Raw genomic sequence first — 23,501 nt, forward strand, 5'->3', positions numbered from 1 at the left:
CGCTATGAGTTTTCCTCTTAGCACAGCTTTCATTGTGTCCCATAAGTTTGGGTATGTTGTATCTTCATTTTCATTAAATTCTAAAAAGTTTTTAATTTCTTTCTTTATTTCTTCCTTGACCAGGTTATCATTGAGTAGAGCATTGTTCAATTTCCACGTATATGTGGGCATTCTTCCCTTATTGTTATTGAAGACCAGTTTTAGGCCGTGGTGGTCCGATAGCACGCATGGGATTATTTCTATCTTTCTGTACCTGTTGAGGCCCGTTTTTTGACCAATTATATGGTCAATTTTGGAGAAAGTACCCTGAGGAGCTGAGAAGAAGGTATATCCTTTTGCTTTAGGATAGAATGTTCTATAAATATCCGTTAAGTCCATTTGGCTTATGACTTCTCTTAGTCTGTCGACATCACTGTTTAATTTCTGTTTCCATGATCTGTCCATTGATGAGAGTGGTGTGTTGAAATCTCCCACTATTATTGTGTGAGGTGCAATGTGTGCTTTGAGCTTTAGTAAGGTTTCTTTTACGTATGTAGGTGCCCTTGTATTTGGGGCATAGATATTTAGGATTGAGAGTTCATCTTGGTGGATTTTTCCTTTTATGAATATGAAGTGTCCTTCCTTATCTTTTTTGATGACTTTTAGTTGGAAATTGATTTTATTTGATATTAGAATGGCTACTCCAGCTTGCTTCTTCTGACTATTTGCTTGGAAAATTGTTTTCCAGCCTTTCACTCTGAGGTAGTGTCTGTCTTTGTGTCTGAGGTGTGTTTCCTGTAGGCAGCAGAATGCAGGGTCCTCATTGCGTATCCAGTTTGTTAATCTATGTCTTTTTATTGGGGAGTTGAGGCCATTGATATTGAGAGATATTAAGGAATAGTGATTATTGCTTCCAGTTATATTCATATTTGGATGTAAGGTTATGTTTGTGTGCTTTCATTCTCTTTGTTTTGTTGCCAAGACGATTAGTTTCTTGCTTCTTCTAGGGTATAGCTTGCCTCCTTATGTTGGGCTTTACCATTTATTATCCTTTGTAGTGCTGGATTTGTAGAAAGATATTGTGTAAATTTGGTTTTGTCATGGAATATCTTGGTTTCTCCATCAATGTTAACTAAGAGTTTTGCTGGATACAGTAACCTGGGCTGGCATTTGTGTTCTCTTAGGGTCTGTATGACATCAGTCCAGGATCTTCTGGCCTTCATAGTTTCTGGCGAGAAGTCTGGTGTGATTCTGATAGGTCTGCCTTTATATGTTACTTGACCTTTTTCCCTTACTGCTTTTAATATTCTTTCTTTTTTTGTGCGTTTGGTGTTTTGACTATTATGTGACGGGAGGTGTTTCTTTTCTGGTCCAATCTATTTGGAGTTCTGTAGGCTTTTTGTATGCCTATGGGTATCTCTTTTTTTAGGTTAGGGAAGTTTTCTTCTATGATTTTGTTGAAGATATTTACTGGTCCTTTGAGCTGGGAGTCTTCACTCTCTTCTATACCTATTATCCTTAGGTTTGATCTTCTCATTGAGTCCTGGATTTCCTGTATGTTTTGGACCAGTAGCTTTTTCCGCTTTACATTATCCTTGACAGTTGAGTCAATGATCTCTATGGAATCTTCTGCTCCTGAGATTCTCTCTTCCATCTCTTGTATTCTGTTGGTGAAGCTTGTATCTACAGCTCCTTGTCTCTTCTTTTGGTTTTCTATATCCAGGGTTGTTTCCCTGTGTTCTTTCTTGATTGCTTCTATTTCCATCCTCAATTCCTTCAACTGTTTGATTGTGTTTTCCTGGAATTCTTTCAGGGATTTTTGTGTCTCCTCTCTATGGGCTTCTACTTGTTTATTTATGTTTTCCTGGAATTCTTTCAGGCATTTTTGCGATTCCTCTCTGTAGGCTTCTACTTGTTCTCTAAGGGAGTTCTTCATGTCTTTCTTGAAGTCCTCCAGCATCATGATTAAAAATGATTTTGAAACTAGATCTTGCGTTTCTGGTGTGTTTGGATATTCCATGTTTGTTTTGATGGGAGAATTGGGCTCTGATGGTGCCATGTAGTCTTGGTTTCTGTTGCTTGGGTTCCTGCGCTTGCCTCTCGCCATCAGATTATCTCTAGTGTTACTTTGTTCTGCTATTTCTGACAGTGGCTAGACTGTCCTATAAGCCTGTGTGTCAGGAGTGCTGTAGACCTGTTTTCCTCTCTTTCAGTTAGTTATGGGGACAGAGTGTTCTGCTTTCCGGCGTGTAGTTTTTCCTCTCTACAGGTCTTCAGCTGTTCCTGTGGGCCTGTGTCTTGAGTTCACCAGGCAGCTTTCTTGCAGCAGAAAATTTGGTCTTACCTGTGGTCCCGAGGCTCAAGTTCGCTCGTGGGGTGCTGCCCACGGGCTCTCTGCAGCGGCAGCAACCAGGAAGACCTGTGCCGCCCCTTCCAGGAGCTTCAGTGCACCAGGGTTCCAGATGGTCTTTGGCTTTTTCCTCTGGCGTCCGAGATGTGTGTGCAGAGAGCAGTCTCTTCTGGTTTCCCAGGCTTGTCTGCCTCTCTGAAGGTTTAGCTCTCCCTCCCACGGGATTTGAGTGTAGAGAACTGTTTATCTGGTCTATTTCCTTCAGGTTCTGGTGGTGTCTCAGGCAGGGGTCCTGCCGCTCCTGCGCCCTCCCCCACGGGAGCCCAGAGGCCTTATAAAGTTTCCTCTTGGGCCAGGGATGTGGGCAGGGGTGAGCAGTGTTGGTGGTCTCTTCCGCTCTGCAGCCTCAGGAGTGCCCACCTGACCAGGCGGTTGGGTCTCTCTCTCACGGTGTCTGGGAGCAGAGAGCTGCTGCGGGCCGGGATCCGCGGGTGTGGGACTTCCCCACATGTGCTTTCAATAAGGTATCCTTCTCTGTATCCCGGTTACTGGCACTCCAACGTTGAGGCTCCATTTGATCAAGCCAGCTCAGTCAGTCAACAGGTTCTCCAGGGTAGGAGTGAGGATTAAAAAGAAGAACGACAGACAACATTTAACTTAACTCCAGCCAGTTCTGATGCTGAAGCCAGCCATTGCAACTCTTATACAGAAAAGATTTAACTCGGCCTGGCTTACAATTCAGAGGTTTCATTCGCTATCATTGTGCTGAGAATCATAGTGGCACATAGACAAACATGGTAGTGGAGAGATAGCTGAGAGTTCCGCATCTGGATCCACAGGGAGCAGGGGAAGATACGTAAGCCATTGGGCTTGGCTTGGGCTTCTAAAACCTCAAAGCCCATCCTCTAGTGACACTTCCTCTAACAAGGTCACACCTCCAATAATACCAGTCCCTGTGATTCTATGGGAACCGTTTCCACTCAAACAACATGTAATCACCAACTATTTTGGTATTTTTCAAACTTTTATGAAAGGTTTCTCTTTTATTAGCTTTATCTCATACATATTCACACATCTTTTGTAAAGGAAAGCAATACAAATTTAAAGCAACATTAAATGTCTAAGCAGTGGTATTTAACGTGGTTAATAAACACATTTCCATGCAGATTCCTCTGAAAGACTAAAGACATTTTCCAGGGATATTATAGTCTCTCCAGAAGAACGTCATGGAACGAGCTTATCATTTGACATTCATATGCCCATGTATTCTCTGTCTCCCTTTCCTCCCCCCTCTTCTTTACATACCACACACACAGCCAAACACACACACACACAAACACACACACACACAAACACACACACCACATGCACAAACACATGCACAAACATACATATACACATGCACAAACATACATACATACACACACATGCACGAACATACATGTATATACACATACACACACATACACACAGACATTCAAAACTTACACTTAATCTCTTAGATGATCTAGATTATATAGTGCAGGCTTTGATCCTGGGTCCAGTTAGTTATTCTCATTTTATATTAAAAAGCCAAAAGGTAGGGCGGGTAAAGAAGCAATGCCTTACACGTCTGACAATCGGCAGGTGTTAGGAGCAATCACCTATGGTTTCAGCAATTTCTCTGGCTTTACTCTGTTTTAGGTAGCGAGAGCTTGTCAAATAGGCAGTGCAAGCTGTTCTTCAAACTGCTAAAGAAATCAACAAGGCAGTATCTAATAATTGATCTTTTATATCTTATCCTATGCTGTTCCCTCCTCTTCATCTTCTACATCTTATGGATTTATCTTAAAGACATGGGTTGGTACTGGCATGTCATCTGAATTGCCTCTTGCTTGTACTTCCAGCCTGAATCCTTTTAAATGCCCTTTTGGCATTTTTCTCACACTATTCCTGCCTCCTTTTCAGTGTTAATCCTCTAGGACTTTGGAGGACGATTGTTGCCAATAAATATTTCATTCTGAAGAGTGACTAAGCTTTCCTGAACAATAGTTACACTCTACGTGATCTGAGCAGAGAGCTGTCCATGATGAGCTTCCGGATGCCTTACTGCAGAGGCATCAGTGGTCATGGACCCTGTCAGAGTCATTCCCAGAAGGACTGGTAAAAGTACACGAGTTCTCTTATTTCTTGAATCCCATGGATGTGAGGGTTGCTGGACCTTGCTTCCTATGAGCACATCTAAGTTAGAGGTCAAGGATATTGTGAGTGTAATTACCACTGCAGCAGATCCAGTAGGTAGAGCTAGGAGCTACTGTTCTTTTAATTAGTTTAGTATAGATGGCCCTGTGAACCAAACATGCCCCGTTCCTTTTGCTGGTCAGGCTTTGGTTATTTATTCCCACTCTAGGGTAAGTAACCTGGCTTGCACGTAAGCATATGCAGCAATCGTGACATAGGTAAAGGAGCACATGGCTGGCACTTACCAAAGCCAGCATTTTAAGACATGTCTTTTTTAGATGAAGAGCTTTATATGGTCAGTTCCCATAATATTTGTCCTTGTTTCCCCATCCCTAAAGGTTCATGATGGCTTTAATTCCTTGTCACATTGTGGGAGATCCTTTCCAGAAACATTTCATGGCAAAGTCTATGCATTACTAGTATTAAAATAATACTTAATATTATCAATATTAACCAATTATCAGTTATAACCAATATAACCAATATTAACCAATGTTTTTCTCACAGTTCATAATTGTTCTTTTGTCATCTGGTCTCGCATCCATAGGCCATTACTAGAAAGGCCCATCTCTAAAAGGAATCACAGTCTGTTTTATCAGCATGGGCAGTTCCATCACAGTATGATGAGGTCCAAGGGGTGATCAATGGATGGACTTCCATAGGGTCAGAAGGTTATCAGGAGGCAGAACTGTATTGGAGCTGAGCTGTTGTCTTCATTCTGAGGTTGTTTTGAGATAGTAAGTTTTAGAGGTTAGTCCGGATCAGCTCTCACAGTTCACAGCAGCCTTTATGTGGGTGTGGGGTTTATTCACATGTTGGCATCTACAACTTTAAGCTATTTTCTGTGTAGCAGCAGCGAAGTTTTTCAAATTTCCTGGAATCCCATTGGGGAGGCATAACTGCAGTTCCAAAGACTTTCAGCGGGCTGAGAGGCCTGGGAGATGCAGACTCTCTGGAAAACTGGGGCCTCCAGAAATGTTTACAGAATCTTTTTGGAACAAGCACTCTGATGCCAATGGGAGTGGAAGAGAAAAAACGTCACTAGTGGATCAAAGCCAGGATAGCTCCTGCAAGACCGATTCTGAGCCCAGTTTGTATTCTCATCTTATATTCTAAAGCCACAAGGTAGGGCAGGCAAGCAAGCAAGATTTTACAGTTGTGTATGTGGCAGTCAGCAGGTTGATGAGGAAACAACCCATTGCTTCAGCTGTTTCTCTCAGGTAATTCTGTTCCAGGTAGCAAGTGAAGTCATGCTTGGTAAATAGACTGCACGTGCAAGTGCTTTAAGTAAATTACTAAACTAATCAATATCCAATAATAAGGTCTTCTATACCTTATTTTAATCTACTTTAACAAGTAAGAGGAGTTGTCAGAACTTGGAAAATACAAGTATGAAAGGGTTTACTGATAAGAACACTTGAATGTTTCCTCTGACTGGACTTGTTGTTCAATGTCAAACAAACATCATATTTAATACTTAGGATAAAACTAATACAGTATGGCAGCAAGGCAGACAGATTTAAAGGTGAATAATCACCCATGGAATAATTTTCCATGAATATTTTATTTCTTTGGGCTTCTAGCCATAGCTGGAAATGGTAACATGTTTTTCTTACAAGGAGCAAGGTGACTACAGGGTGCTATAATAGCATGGTCCAAAATTTCTAACAGTATTGTTTGTTACATTTCACTCTTGCAAGAAGGGAGAGAGGAAGTAAGGAAGGAAGACAGAGCGACTGAGATCTCGTAGAATTTTTTTCTTAAAGTGAGGGAAATACACGAAGAAATGAATTCATATTAAAACTATTTACATAGCTATGAGAGAAAGCTTCATTTAAGGGGAGGAGGGATCAAGAAAGGCTTAGAATACACGGGAGCCTGCAGCCATTTTTGTTTTAACTAAACATGATTCACCAAAGAAAACTAGAGATCTTTCCATACTCATTTACTTGGAGAATGATGGGGGCCAGACAATATGAGGACCGGACATCTATTTTCTGATGACAGGACACCATGTCTTCAAACCACTTGATTCCTTTGAATTTCTCTTGTATATGGAGCTGTCATCATGCTCCCAGCAAGCCAGAAAACTCATATCAGTTGCCACATACCTGGTCATCTCATTAGATGAGCTGTGTCTTTGTGGAAAGTTAAGCTATAAATTTGTGCAGCGTGTATAAGTGACCACATAGTCACTAGTAAACATCAGTGCCCAGAGTTGCTGGTGCCCAATCTGCTATGAGTACATTTGCTAGTCATATGCTCTGCAGGATAAATTAAAAAGAGGATGTAATAATGTATATCCATTACATATATCCATATATCCATTACAGTTCAGACATTTTATTTAATTCCATAATTAATGAAGCAAGAGATGAAACATTTTACCTGGTTCAAAAGAGCACATATAGTTAAGTAATGCATGCTGGAATGAATATATAAATGGATGCAAACTGCAAAACTTGTTAGTGTCTACAAAGCTACAGTCAGTGGCCTCTACAATCTGCTGAGTATAATTTGCATGCTTTACTGTGGGAGACAGATGACTATGCTGGTCCTTGGGATCCCTTGTTTTTGGTATCGTTTCTGTGGGCAAGATTTACGATGACTTTGTTAATCTCTCCTTGATTAGGTTATATTATATGACTAAGAAAGTGGACTAGTCACTCTTTGACTATTTTATAGAAACTCCATCCTGGAAGCCTAAGAAAGTCTATAGTTTGAATATACAGGCAAGCCCATGGGGTCCAAGTGACTCTTAGCTGAGAGCCAAAAGAGAAACCTACAAATTCAATGGAGGTCTTTAGAAATCTGAATGAGTTTACAAGGGAACCTTAGGTCCAGCTGTGAACCCAGCCTTAGCTGAAAACTTGACTTCAGTCTTGAGATCCTGGAGGCTAAGAGCTAACTATGTTGATAAGCACTTGTAGCACAGCATAGCAGTGGAGTAAATGGGCATCATTTAAGGCAGTAACTTTGTGGTATTTTGTTATACAACACACTGAAGATGAATCCAATTATGGTTTTTACAGACCATCTTTTATCTCCACAGAACTGTAAAATAGATTAGTCATAGGCAAGAGGAGAAAACTTGAAAGACAGAACTAATAGGATATCAAATGGATTTCATTGCCTGGTGCAATTTTTCTCTGATCTGTATTAAACTGAATGGTGATAAAACTTTTGCATTTGTGGCCATTTTATGATCTATCGCTCTGATTTAATTTTACATTTGAACCTTGGTTTTGGTTCCCAGATACAAAGAAGTAGGAACGATCAAAGTTAGCTTGATTCTGAAAGCACTCTCCAGGGGGATTTACACTGCATCTTAAAAACAGAAAGTAATTTTCTTCTCAGAGAGATGTTAGACAAGAGTTTCAAGGCTGTGCAAGTGCAGTTAATGCAAATCCTGAATCTAACTAGATCATATCAAAATGCCTTAGGTGTTCACAGCATCATTTCCAGTCTTCTAGTCACAGGAACTCGAAGGCTCACTGCCCAACATTCGGAAGGAGAACAAGTACAGGCAGGTCCCGAGGGCTGAGAGTGTTGGTCAGGTCTGAGAGATTCGCTGCTTATCACAATGATGTCTTGAGTGGACTGATAAGGAATTCTGAGATTGAAGAAACTATTGTCAAGACAAGTCGGGGCTCAGACCAGTGAATGAAAAAAAACCCCACAGGCTATAGAGTGAGGGGCAGGTAGCTGACCAGTTCCAAGAGAATGTGATTCGGACACTACTGAGACACTAGGGAGGTAGAGAACTCCAGACATTTGAGCTGGACACCTCCATGAAAACCCGTGGGTACTCCAAGAAGCAGGCAATGATGGGAAATGTGCTGGTAGAAATGGTGACTCCCAGAAACTCTTAAGATACTATAGCCTTTTCAGACTTATAGACCTCACTTATCTGTAAGACCGGATAAAGGAATCAGAATTCTGTAGGTGGCAAACATCAAGGATAGAATCTGAATCAAGTTCTCATTAGCTAGTGAGACCTTGGCTCACCCACACAGGTTGTTTTCAAGAAGAAAGATAATAAATAAATAATGCATTTAGAGGAGAGACTGGCAAGGACAGAAGGCAAAGTTGTTCAAGATTCTTGATGTAAACTATTCATGAAGGCAGGGTGGGATGTTGAGAAATGAAGAAGTGGGCCACATTTGGTCATTTCTTGGATCAGAAGTACAATTAAAACAAAAGTCACCCCAAACGGGAAGATGGTGTGCTTGGTATCCTGGCTACAGAAGGAATGGGTTAGTGACTTTCAACATCACATTTTCTGTTTCATTATCTGTAGGCCAGGAATCTGGGTGCTGGCCCTTGGCTTCTGGCTGTCACAAGGCTTCAACTAAAACATCAGTCAGGGTGGTGGGCTCATGAGGAGGGTGGAGTGAGGAGGCTACATCTGAGATTGTGTGACTACTGGTAGATTTGCGTGCTTATCTGCTGATGTACAGATACTACTGTTTCTCGCCACATGAGCCTTTTAGTAGAATAAATCACAGCATGGCAGCTTGTCTCACTATAGAGGGCTAGGAAGATGGCAGTTAGAGTCTTAGGCAACACCAACAGAAGCCACATTCTATCACCATTGTCCTAATCCACTAGAAGAAAATTCTTTACTCAGGGAAAGAACTGACAAGAGCATACTAACAGGAGGTGGGAATAGTTGGGGGCCACTTTAGACTAAACCCTGTCTGTACTGAACAGGGTTTCCTCAGAAGAATCAATAGGGATGACAAGATTTGCACAAGTGTACAGGTGGATAGATTTATGAGTAGATAGTTATTGATAGGTGGATAACACTTGCTCAACTCATTCTCATGGCTATAGAGGCAGAGAAGGCCTGTGGCAAGCCTTCAGCAAGCCACAGTTCCAGGCCTCTTTTTAAGTCCTAAGTCTTACAATTAAGGAAACAAATGGTGTAGCCCTCTGCCACAGAAGGATACCCAACAGCTCAGCAGCCTATAGGTGCAAGTCCCAGATCCAAAGGCTGCAGAACTTGGAAGGCCCGGAGGCAGGTGAGCAGTGTTCCAGATGCAGAAGAGGAAAAGCACACAGATCTTTCCTCTGCCTTCTGACTCTGTCAGAGGATCTGTTCTCTTGGTGCGTTTCAGCTACCTGCCCCTCATCCACCATTCCCCACCCCCAACCTGTAGTCTTTGATCCACTGTTTCCAGTTCTTGTCACGTGCCTTTCCTACAGTTCCTTCAGTCTTAGGACTCCACATTAGTACATTTCTTTCAAGACAGCAACACTGATCAGACTGCCTGTACTTGTCCTGAATACTTAGCGAGCCTCAGGTGGTTAGTGAAACCTGACTGATCCATATTGAGCTCAGCTACTCATCTACCCATCTCCTGTGGAGGTGCCTTCATAGACACACCAAAAAGAATGCTTACCAGTTTTTAAAAATACTATTCATAGGAAACTGACACCTAAAACTAACCACCACCATCACATTGGAAAACCCAGGATTGCTTCACATGTACAAGAGCATTAGGGTGAGACCAGGGCAAGGCAGAGGTGGTTCATGCCTTTAGTCGCAGCATTGAGGCAAAGGCAGAGGCAGAGGCAAGATCCCAGTGAGTTTGAGGTGAGATTCAGGCCAGCTAGAGATACAAGATGAGACCCTTTCTCAAAATCAAGATAGATAGATGATAGATAGATAGATAGATGATAGGTAGATAGAATTAAATACAACTATGGGTAGTTTGACATGAATTATTTGACAGCAAATATTCAGAACAAAAGGAAGAACTGACAGCACATTAGCCCATAAGGAAGGACTGACCACAGTGTCTCATAAAGAATTGTGAAATATCTCCAAGAGTAGTTGATTTTTAAAATTAAATTAAGATTTAAAATTTCATATATAGGTGCCATATTTACATCATTCTCCCCTTCTCTTTCTTGTGCTCCTCCTACTCCATTTCAAATTCAGAGAGAAAACGCTTTTCCTTAATTGTTATCATTAATTATCATTAATATTTCTTAATCCTTTTGCACACAGAGAATAAATATATAAACATAACCTGCTGAATGTGGTTGCTATTGCTCACGTGTATATGTTTTTAGGGTTGTCCACTTGGTATTGGGTAACATCAGAGGGCTCTTCCCTGGGGAAGACTAATTCGCTCTCTCAGCAGCCATTAGTTGCCTGTAACTCTTCATCCAGGGATGGGGTCTCATGGGATTTCTCCCCATCCATGTTGGGATGTCAACTGGCCTTGTACCTGTTCAGGTCTTATTTAGGCAGCCATATTGCTGAGGCTTCATGGGTGTGGCTTCCCTTCCATATGGGGAAAGCACAGTCTTGCAGCAGACTTCCTGGTCTTCTGGTTTTTACAGTGTTCTGTTCCTCTTCCCTAGTGTTCCCTGAGCCTCAGGTGTGGAAGGGAGGAAATGCTTTAGAAAGTCTCAAACATAGAAGTTAAAGGTGACTTAGGACAGTGACAAAGGCCACTCAATAGCTTTATAAAAACAGCATCTTATCATCAAGAAGAGGAGACATGTGATTAGAGAAACTTAGGGGGTACTGCTTATGGGGAGTGAGAATCAATGGCCTGGCTTACTATACAATGACAAGAAGGCAGCACTGGGGAGATACGGCTCAGTGGGGAGGAACACTTGCTCTGCAAGCATGAGTTCCCAAGCCTGAATCCCAGCACTTGTGTAGAGCTGGGCATAGCTGCACATAGAGGTAACCACAACAGTAGGGAGTAGACACAGGCAGATGATGAGGGCTCACTGGTTAGCCAGCTCTGCTTTACTGGTGAGCTTCAGGGTCAGTGAGAGGTCAGGGTCTGTCTCAATAAACAAGGTAGAAAGAAATAGAGGAAGACACTAAATATCCTACTTGGGCTTCTGCATGTTAGTGTCAGGGCCTATGCACCTGCCCACTCATATGCGTGTATTACATAGACCATACATACATACAGACTACACACACACGCGCACACACACACACATACACATGGACACACATACATGTACAGGTGATGTGGCTATAATCACTCATAGCCACAAGTTACATATGCTCCCCAAACAATCACTACAAAAACATATTCTTCAAAAGGAGATTAAAATCATTACACAAACGGAAACATGATTACACAACATGATTACTAATTATATATTCTTCTTTTGAAACCCACACCTAACTAAACGTGTCCCATCTTTTCACAAATTCATCCTAGCCTCAAGTCAATAATTCTTTTGTCATTGATTGACAAAGTTTAAGCAAGCCAAGTCTATTGTAACTAATTTTCTCCTATGCTGGCTTATGACAGTTTGTATTTACCAAGATTCAAAGCACTTATTTTGTGTTTTATTTTTGAAACCCTATTCAGATAATCTGGCCAATCATTTGTTCTCTATTCTCATTCTCACAATAGGATCATTTACTCTGTTCATAACTCTGCCTTTTCATGGTGTACACAGAAAACTGTGGCCATAGCCTTAGATAACAAGATCAAGGGATTCAGAAGGAATGTTTTCTTCGGTCATTAACCTGTCTTAAACCTGTTTTCCTGTCTACAGGTACAACTATGTGGTTGTACTACATGAAAGTTCACTGTGTTCCTTTTCTGGCCTGTGCAGCCTTCGCTACTCTCCAAAGGGGGGTACCGTCTACTCTTAGTTCTGTCCTCATTATGTCTTCCTGGCAAAACCACCTATACTATTTCCTTAACCTTTCTTATCAATTACCCTAACTTCCTAACACTATTTAAATCAAATCAGAAATTCTGTAAAATCATTAATTCATATAATCAGTATTATCTATGAAAGTTCATCTTTATATTGATCTGCAGAAAAATTGCCCAAGAGAGTGGGAGGTCTCCCATGAAACAATCATACCAGACTACAGGCTGTTGAGGTCTCCCCATGCCCATTCACACCATGTTATATATAGAAGGAATATATCAATGAAAAACATGAGAAGGCATAGCAGCAGTAAGAAGCAATCCAGGGATGAACTCCCCAGGGCCATGCCTCTCCATGGTACATCCAATGAAGCTGTGCAAAATGATGGACCATCTCCAGGAAGCTCATTTGCCCATTGCAGCAACTTCCTACACATACACCCCTCCCACACCATACACACACACACACACACACACACACACACACACACACACACACACACACACACACACACACATGGCCCAACCAATCAATAGAAAACACCCTTGAAAGTGGAGGACGAGAATAGACAGCCTAGCAGCAGCAGAGGAGTCTGTTCCTCTGAGTACCACTAATGTTCATTTCTCCAGTAAATGCTTCTCCTGAAGGCTTCTGAAGTCAGTTAATAGAACACCTTGTGTTCTCTTCCAGGAAACTGGCTAAGTCAACGCTGGTCCTGGTGCTGGTGTTTGGTGTGCATTACATCGTGTTCATCTGCCAGCCGCACTCCTTCTCGGGGCTCTGGTGGGAGATCCGCATGCACTGCGAGCTCTTCTTCAACTCCTTCCAGGTGAGCAGCAGCACCTCTGGCTTGGGGCTTATGGTTACATTTTGTTCATGTCCTTGACCCCTCTCTCTGCCCTTCTCTTTGACTTCGTGTACTTGTATTCTAAGGCCAGGAGAGAACACTATTTTCTGGCTCTTATTACGTTCCTTCCTGGGATTAGGTTAATTCTCTGACCTCAGAGAGAAAACAGTATGGAGCTGTTTGACAGAGGGACAAGCCTGGGTAGCAAGATAAGAATGTACATTGTTGGGAAACACTGCTGGAGAGCAGAGTCAGTCATTCTGGTGTGTGTATAGAAAAATAAATGAAATTAAAAGAAGACAAAGGCAGGAAAAAGGGAGACAGGAAAGTAAGGTAAACAGAGAAAGAGGCTGACACCACCCACTTCAATTCAATATGAAGAGGATGACTGTAACCTTGCAGGTGGACCAGTCTTCATGCCTCCTTCCTCCAACATTGATTCTAGTGACATATTTATTCCAGAGGGAATAACAGAGTTTGAGACATATATTAGTGACTGTGGCCTGAGAGCAGGGATTGAAATTACCCTCATGGAGGTGATTATGTGAGTATTTCATAGTCAAACAATGGAAGCCATAAAGCACATCAAATATGTTGGTGGAGATATCCGCTAGGTGAGTTATGACAAAGATAGAACCTCTCCACTGGTTTCAGATGAAACCTGATGGTATTCTTAGCTCTTAGTCCATAGGAGCTAGGGGCTTGCTTAATCAATACATTCTGAAGGTTTTACCTGATGGTTAAAATGATGTAGGTCTGCTACAAGGTGGGCAATAAATGACTCTTCAGGGAGCTGAAGATAGCCTAAGATGCTCTGGGCTCTTAATCAGCAACATTCCAACTCTCCAAAGCCACAAGGTTCTAATAAAACTGCAGAATCTATAACACAGGGAATATCAGTTCCCCACAGCCCAAACAATGGAAACTTTTCCATTTGATTTCACTTGCCAAAAACTCCAAAGGTTTCCTGGTGCACCCAGTATCAACTGTGTGTTGTTTTCTGCCATGCATAGCCCTGCAAGGGCTGGAGCCTGGCAACACCCACTGGATCTCCCACTGAACTCATGGGGCATAGCTTCAGCACTTGTGTTCGGAGTGGGGTATCACACTCTGTTTTTTGTCTCTGAATGCCACCCCCATTTTCCCCCGTCTTCCTCATCTTCCTCCAGTTGACATCTTATTCTTGTCACTCTGATCAGCTTAAATGCCACCACAGAGAAGTCTCGGCTGTGTTTCTGACGTGATGCGCCTGCCCATTGTTCCCTCTATCACCAACTTTACCTGCAAGACCCTCATCACCTTGTGTCTCTCATGAGCTTGTTGCTTATATTCTATCCTGGTCTCATCCCTTCTGGAACTGTCTTGTGTACATTCCCACCCTATCGTGCTGAACCAGTCACTCTTAGCACAGTGTTTACGCTCGATGGATATTTCACAGTCAAGGAAAAGGTTCTTTGTGCTTTACCATATCTATGTTGGTAGCTTCTAGCGGTTATAAACCTAGTTAACCAGACAGGGGATGAGTTCTCTGTGGTCTTTGAGCAGCAATATACACAAAACCGCATACTAGGGATTGGTTCTTTGTACATCTCTGATTAGCTTACTCAGTTACTTGTTTGGCTTGACTGAAACCAAGGGAAGCTCACAAATAAATGTAATAGAAATACAAACATTGGGAAACACCAGGAGAAAATGATTCGTGTATTTTTTTTTTTTTGGAGGAAATTATCAAAAGCCAGCGGGTGAATTTTGACACAATTCTTGTGTCTTTTCCTGCTATGGGTTTCATGAATTGCTGCCCAGCTCACATCCTCTTTTTCTCCCCAGGGATTCTTCGTGTCTATTGTCTATTGCTACTGCAACGGAGAGGTAAGTGTGAAGATGCCAGGGGCCACTGAATTGAGAGATGCTCTCAATTAATATTCGTTCTAACCCATTTTGTGCTTTTATGACAGAACACAAGAAACGTAGTGATTTATAAAGAAGAGTGGTCTGTTCCTTACAGTTCTGAAAGTAGGGCTGTCTAATGTCAAGGAGGCCATATGTGACCAGGGTCTTCTTGTCACATTATCCTGTGATGGAAGGCAGAGGCAAGAGCTCATATCCCTAAGAGCAAGAGACCAAACCCATAACTCTGAGCCCTTTTCCAATGGGTATGGCACTTATTTTCTAGTTAATTCTAAATCAATTCTGCTTAATGCTAAAACCTTTGGCTCTCACCAAGTTCTATAAATCATCAATAACATTCCTAGAATGAATCAAAACGAAAACAAGTTAAATTCAATCAAGGTAGGTAAGTTTTGCACTACAAGCTGAGGATGGGGTCATCTTAATCCATTTGGAAGTCTCCAGAAAGAAGGAACTGCACATTACATCATCATGTGGATGATACTCAAGACCCTGGGGCTCTCAGAGTGTCCTGCTGTTTCAGGGTTTCTCTTTTTGCTCAAGTCCCAGGAGGATAAGGTCACTTGTTACTGCAGCGGATCACCAGATGCTTTCAAGCACATTGGATTCTGGGGGGTGTTGGTCCCTGCATAAGGAGCTTGAGTGGCAACTTAGCAATGCCCTGACTTACTGCTGTGTTGTTTTTTACCTTAATTTGCTGCATTAAGCGTGTTGGTGGCTTATTTATTTATCTAGTTATCATTTGTTTATTCCTTCAGGTGACACCAACTTACAAGCTTTTGCTTCCCCTGGGTCTTTGCTTCCTCGTGCTGCTCTCAGGGAAGCCAGTCCATAGGACATTTTGGTAGCAGGCACCGAGTCCAGATCCCCATTTAGTCAGATTGTGGTTGCAGGGCTTGCTTCTCTCTCTCTCTCTCTCTCTCTCTCTCTCTCTCTCTCTCTCTCTCTCTCTCTCTCTCTCTCTCTCTCTCATCCTTCCTTGTTATTTTCCCCCCGTGCTGATTGCTCATACAGGTTGATAGCATCTTAGGGCAGTTTCCTTCCAACCCGAGTACCCTCCTTAATATCCCTCCGCCTTGGGTGGTGTCAGAGTTTATCTAGTACCTACTGAGAGTTGAGGCAAAGAGCTGATCTGTGTTCTCATCCAGGCAGAGAGAAATTTAAAGGGAGAATGTGGGAGGTTGGTGTTTGAGGGCTCAGAGTCAGACACCGAAAAGCACAGGCAAGAGCTGTTTGGGGTTCAGGGGTCATGGTTAGCTGGCTGTGTCAGCTCAGTTAAGTCTCCACCCTCGTACAGAGACAGGAATGCAGAAGCTCCCGCTTCTTGATGGTCATAGCACGCTCGTGCGTGAACACACACACACATACACACACACACACACACACACACACACATACACACATACACATGCAGACAGAGAGAGACAGAGACAGAGAGAGACAGAGAAACACACAGAGAGAAACAGAGAGTTAATTCTGAGTATCAGGAGAATTTGTGGGTCCTTTGCAGTAGGTGGGGGATTTTATCAGGTATGCTTGTGAGAACCAACTGTAGAATTTCTCTGCAGCTTTAAGCTTTCTCAGACAAAAGCTTTTAGGAGGAGTGAAGTTATCCCCATGTCATGCAGCAAGACTGTGTTGCTGGTAGCTCTTTGAAGCTTTGGCCTCTTCAGGGCAAGGTTTAGATGGTAGCGCCACGGGCAGAATCCTGTGCTTCCTGCTGCCACTGTTTATCTCTTATTTCTCCTCAAACCCACAATTCTTTCTTCCTTTTGATAAGACAGTTGTTTGTATCGTGGCACTTCAGCTCTCGTTTAAATACTAAAAATAACATTAATTGGGAAGGGCTTTGAGGTGTATGGAATGCACAAATCTGAAGAGTCCCTGGCACCGAAGAGGGCCCCAGCCAGTGGCTACCATCACTGAAATCTAAGCAAAGTTCTTCATGACACGGGTGCGGGGCTCCCTTTTGGTTTCTGATGGGATTCGTGTTTCTTGTGCTGTAGGTACAGGCTGAGGTGAAGAAGACCTGGACTCGTTGGAATCTGTCCATCGACTGGAAAAAGGCGCCGCCTTGTGGCGGCCACAGGTACGGCTCGGTGCTCACCACTGTCACACACAGCACCAGCAGCCAGTCACAGATGGGACCAAGCACACGCCTGGTGCTCATCTCTAGCAAACCCGCCAAGACTGCCTGCAGACAGATCGACAGTCATGTGACTCTACCTGGCTACGTCTGGAGTAGTTCTGAGCAGGACTGTCAACCACAATCTACCCCGGAGGAGACTAAAAAAGGTCATGGGCGACAGGAAGATGATAGTCCAGTGGGGGAGTCTTCCAGGCCAGTAGCATTCACCATAGACACGGAAGGATGCAAGGGAGAATCCCACCCTATCTGAATCACCATTTGCAGCTCTTGTGGATTGGCGGATCTGGCTGTGTGGGAGGACCTAAGTTGGAAGACTGGAATTCTGAAATAAGGCGTCGCTTAAACATTTCCAGTTTCTATGAGTGGGTTTTTTTTTTATAATACTTTCTCTGTGGTTATTATTATTTTGCTTTTATTGGATAAGAAAGGTTTCAAACGCCTGGCTCTACCTTTTTTTCCCCTCATTAATGTCACCCCGAATATGATGAGGATATTTAGTTTGCATCATTTTCCTTTCAAGAAATCACTAACCTTTATGTTTCGCATTTTAATGACCTTCTGCTGTCACATTCATTTTGTCTATGTACTGGAACAATCTAAGAAAGTACATTGGAAAACTAAAATTCTAAGACCAACTACATTGGAAAATCAATTGGACATTAATAAAGCAATGCATTTCTGACAGTTATGATTGATTCTAGGAGCAAAGAAAACCATCCCATTCTGCTTTTGAATGTTTCCTTGTGTGACGAGTCAAACATGCTCTTTGCTCTTTCTTGTAAACCATGACAAGTCAAGAGTTTCCCCAGTATTAGAAAGCTGATGCTGTATGGCCTCATTTCTGCTAGCCCACAGGGCAACTTGTCTTTTTCTTTGTTTTTCTCTTGTTTGCTGTGTTACAGATGGTGTGCGGGTTACATTAAAAGTTAGTTTTAAAGATACATGTTTGGTCTTAAGAAAACCTTCTACTGTTGCACGTTGTTCTTGAGTCAATGTTGTCTTCTCAAATCTACAGCTCTCCACACAGAGCTCCTAGGCTGTGCCAAATTTGGAATTTCAGTGTGTTTCAGTCATGTAAACATTTACTGCGTGCATGGAGCAAGGATTCTGCTGGGATTTTACAAGCATTGACTCACTGCAAGTTCCGGAGTGGGCTTTTACGACTGTCACTGTTTTACACAGTGACTCACAAAGCAGATTAACTTACCCGAAGTCATTGAGCGAGTGTGGGTTCAGATACAGTCTATTGACTTCAAGTTTCATGCGCTCACAAGTTTTATTACACACACACACACACACACACACACACACACACACACACCATTCACCAATGAAATAGTTTATGAATTCCTTCTGGGTAAGAATGCTTCAAGATCCTGTATTGCAATACAGCTTAGTGTCTGACTCCCATCAAGTTCCCACTCATGTAAATGACAAGTCTATATAAAAGCTATCAGAACAGTGTATTTCTAGCTAAAACATTACAGTTGCAGCTGCTATTTCCCACTCTACTTCAACAATGTTGCTATGATTTAGGTACTCTGATACATACAACAATGTCACTTATGAGGAAGATACTCTGAGAAGTACAACAATGTTACTATGGTGTAAGTACTCTGATACTTACCTTCTGTCTTTTTGACCTTCTCTGGGTCATAGAAATGGAGTAATTTCCTATGCATTTGGCTTAAGAAGATGCCACTATACTTGTTAAATACACCCAATGCAATTCTACATTGTTGCCTCTTGCCAGTCTTTTCTACTTTGTGGGTTCTTCTTTTCCCCAGCCTTTATACCCGGGGACACCCCTATCGCTAGATAGAAGAGAATGATAAAGGGAGATAGAGATCCCTAAATCTAATTTCTTTCCTTTGGTTTCTTCTTTGAGCACAATTATTAATAAACAACAAACAACCCACAGGTCCCCCAAATGATCACCAACCACCAACTGTGCCTCTTGGGGCCCTAGCATTTATAGACCCTCTGAAAGGTTCCCATAATTCCAAACATCCGCATAATCACAGAAACCATCTGCAGCTGGCAAAACCACACCTCTCCTAGAGCACAAGACCAATCATAGTCAGCTTCTGCAAAGTAGCTACATATCCCCCCACATGGGATTAAAAGAAAAACATATTCTTAATATATTTCTGTTTTTTTTAAGGAAACCAAAATTCCAGATTTCTCATTACAGTTTTCTCTCTGAGCTGCCTGCCATAAAGAGATATCCATTGTGAGCCGAGTCAGAGATTAAGTTCAGTTCTATGGCTAATTTTATGCAGAATTTTATATCTTAGCTTCTTTTATATTTCAGTTGACCCATTTTAAAGGTGAAGAAACTTGTAATTCAGTTGGTCAAAAGAGATGCTATGATAGATAAGAAAAACCACAGAGAAGCACTGGTGACCTCATCTGGAGAAATGCTCAATGACATATTATTCTTATTATTGTCACTCACGCTTTTATTTTGTCTTCTTATAACTGGACTTGGTGATTACTGTAACACAAAAAGGGATTTAGAAGAGTTAAATAGAGATATTTCTCTCTATATATATTTATTTAAATTTCTATAATCTATATATTTAGAATAGCTATATAGAGAGCATGGAAAATGACTTCCTAGCCTGCTCCAAATTCTAAGGCAAGGCCACAATATATTTATATGTAACAGGCATGAATAGAAGAAAGTCTGTCTTTACGTCTCATGCACTATGCTTATTAATTTGGAAATACAAGAAGTTCCAGATGCAAGAGATTTAAGTGGTCGGGTAGATCACTGGAGTGTGGGTCAATACTCTTAAATGACTTACTGAAACAAACATTAATACTATATTTCTCTTGCAGTCCATTAAGAGTTTGACATTAGTCCCGTCAGAGGGAGAGCTAAACCTCCAGAGAGGCAGACAAGCCTGGGAAACCAGAAGAGACTGCTCTCTGCACACACATCTAAACACCTCCCGTCACATAATTGTCAAAACACCAAACGCACAAAATAAAGAAAGAATATTAAAAGCAGTAAGGGAAAAAGGTCAAGTAGCATATAAAGGCGGACCTATCAGAATCACACCAGACTTCTCGCCAGAAACTATGAAGGCCAGAAGATCCTGGACTGATGTCATACAGACCCTAAGGGAACACAAATGCCAGCCCAGGTTACTGTATCCTGCAAAACTCCCAATTAACATAGATGGAGAAACCAAGATATTTCATGACAAAACCAAATTTACACAATATCTTTCTACAAATCCAGCACTACAAAGGATAATAAATGGTAAAGCCCAACATAAGGAGGCAAGCTATACCCTAGAAGAAGCAGGAAACTGATCGTCTTGGCAACAAAACAAAGAGAATGAAAGCACACAAACATAACCTCACATCCAAATATGAATGTAACGGGAAGCAATAATCACTATTCCTTAATATCTCTCAATATCAATGGCCTCAACTCCCCAATAAAAAGACATAGATTAACAAACTGGATACGCAACGAGGACCCTGCATTCTGCTGCCTACAGGAAACACACCTCAGAGACAAGGACAGACACTGCCTCAGAGTGAAAGGCTGGAAATCAACTTTCCAAGCAAATGGTCAGAAGAAGCAAGCTGGAGTAGCCATTCTAATATCAAATAAAATCAATTTCCAACTAAAAGTCATCAAAAAGAATAAGGAGGGACACTTCATATTCATCAAAGGAAAAATCCACCAAGATGAACTCTCAATCCTAAATATCTATGCCCCAAATACAAGGGCACCTACATACGTAAAAGAAACCTTACTAAAGCTCAAAACACACATTGCACCTCACACAATAAAAGTGGGAGATTTCAACACCCCACTCTCATCAATGGACAGATCATGGAAACAGAAATTAAACAGTGATGTCGACAGACTAAGAGAAGTCATGAGCCAAATGGACTTAACGGATATTTACAGAACATTCTATCCTAAAGCAAAAGGATATACCTTCTTCTCAGCTCCTCATGGTACTTTCTCCAAAATTGACCATATAATTGGTCAAAAAACGGGCCTCAACAGGTACAGAAAGATAGAAATAATCCCATGCGTGCTATCGGAACACCACGGCCTAAAACTGGTCTTCAATAACAATGGGGGAAGAATGCCCACATATACGTGGAAATTGAACAATGCTCTACTCAATGATAACCTGGTCAAGGAAGAAATAAAGAAAGAAATTAAAAACTTTTTAGAATTTAATGAAAATGAAGGTACAACATACTCAAACTTATGGGACACAATGAAAGCTGTGCTGAGAGGAAAACTCATAGCACTGAGTGCCTGCAGAAAGAAACAGGAAAGAGCATGTGTCAGCAGCTTGACAGCACACCTAAAAGCTGTAGAAGAAAAAGAAGCAAATACACCCAGGAGGAGTAGAAGGCAGGAAATAATCAAACTCAGAGCTGAAATCAACCAAGTAGAAACAAAAAGGACCATAGAAAGAATCAACAGAACCAAAAGTTGGTTCTTTGAGAAAATCAACAAGATAGATAAACCCTTAGCCAGACTAATGAGAGGACACAGAGAGTGCGTCCTAATTGGCAAAATCAGAAATGAAGGGGGAGGCATAACTACAGATTCAGAGGAAATTCAGAAAATCATCAGATCTTACTATAAAAACCTATATTCAACAAAACTTGAAAATCTTCAGGAAATGGACAATTTCCTAGACAGATACCAGGTACCGAAGTTAAATCAGGAACAGATAAACCAGTGAAACAACCCCATAACTCCTAAGGAAATAGAAGCAGTCATTAGAGGTCTCCCAACCAAAAAGAGCCCAGGTCCAGACGGGTTTAGTGCAGAATTCTATCAAACCTTCATGGAAGACCTCATACCAATATTGTCCAAACTATTCCACAAAATTGAAACAGATGGAGCCCTACCGAATTCCTTCTACGAAGCCACAATTGCTCTTATACCTAAACCACACAAAGACACAACAAAGAAAGAGAACTTCAGACCAATTTCCCTTATGAATATCGACGCAAAAATACTCAATAAAATTCTGGCAGACCGAATTCAAGAGCACATCAAGACAGTCATCCACCATGACCTAGTAGGCTTCATCCCAGGCATGCAGGGATGGTTTAATATACGGAAAACCATGAACGTGATCCATTATATAAACAAACTGAAAGAACAGAACCACATGATCATTTCATTAGATGCTGAGAAAGCATTTGACAAAATTCAACACCCCTTCATGATAAAAGTCCTGGAAAGAATAGGAATTCAAGGCCCATACCTAAACATAGTAAAAGCCATATACAGCAAACCAGTTGCTAACATTAAACTAAATGGAGAGAAACTTGAAGCAATCCCACTAAAATCCGGGACTAGACAAGGCTGCCCACTCTCTCCCTACTTATTCAATATAGTTCTTGAAGTTCTAGCCATAGCAATCAGACAACAAAAGGAGATCAAGGGGATACAGATCGGAAAAGAAGAGGTCAAAATATCACTATTTGCAGATGACATGATAGTATATTTAAGTGATCCCAAAAGTTCCACCAGAGAACTACTAAAGCTGATAAACAACTTCAGCAAAGTGGCTGGGTATAAAATTAACTCAAATAAATCAGTAGCCTTCCTCTATACAAAAGAGAAACAAGCTGAGAAAGAAATTGGGAAAACGACGCCCTTCATAATAGACCCAAATAATATAGGGTACCTCGGTGTGACTTTAACCAAGCAAGTAAAAGATCTGTACAATAAGAACTTCAAGACACTGAGGAAAGAAGTTGAGGAAGACTTCAGATGATGGAAAGATCTCCCATGCTCATGGATTGGCAGGATTAATATAGTAAAAATGGCCATTTTACCAAAGGCAATCTACAGATTCAATGCAATCCCCATCAAAATACCAATCCAATTCTTCGAAGAGTTGGACAGAACAATTTGCAAATTCATCTGGAATAACAAAAAACCCAGGATAGCTAAGGCTATCCTCAACAATAAAAGGACTTCAGGGGGAATCACTATCCCTGAACTCAAGCAGTATTACAGAGCAATAGTGATAAAAACTGCATGGTATTGGTACAGAGACAGACAGATAGACCAATGGAATAGAATTGAAGACCCAGAAATGAACCCACACACCTATGGTCACTTGATTTTTGACAAAGGAGCCAAAACCATCCAATGGAAAAAAGATAGCATTTTCAGCAAATGGTGCTGGTTCAACTGGAGGGCAACATGTAGAAGAATGCAGATCGATCCATCCTTATCACCCTGTACAAAGCTTAAGTCCAAGTGGATCAAGGACCTCCACATCAAACCAGACACACTCAAACTAATAGAAGAAAAACTAGGGAAGCATCTGGAACACATGGGCACTGGAAAAAATTTCCTGAACAAAGCACCAATGGCTTATGCTCTA

At 41.6% G+C, this 23,501-nt stretch overlaps 1 protein-coding gene across 1 annotated transcript in view; it reads left to right on the forward strand.

Moving 5' to 3' along the window:
• Pth2r (parathyroid hormone 2 receptor) overlaps positions 1–18,039 on the forward strand; it is a 103,341-nt gene extending 85,302 nt beyond the window's left edge. The window contains 3 exon segments of the mRNA NM_031089.3: positions 12,890–13,028; positions 14,874–14,915; positions 16,961–18,039. Coding sequence (NP_112351.2) covers positions 12,890–13,028; positions 14,874–14,915; positions 16,961–17,353 — 574 coding nt within the window. The 3' untranslated portion in view covers positions 17,354–18,039.
• Positions 18,040–23,501: the final 5,462 nt, after the last annotated feature.

Source organism: Rattus norvegicus, chromosome 9 (assembly GCF_021556685.1).
Source record: "Rattus norvegicus strain SHRSP/BbbUtx chromosome 9, alternate assembly SHRSP_T2T, whole genome shotgun sequence".
In the NCBI taxonomy this organism is placed as follows: domain Eukaryota; kingdom Metazoa; phylum Chordata; class Mammalia; order Rodentia; family Muridae; genus Rattus; species Rattus norvegicus.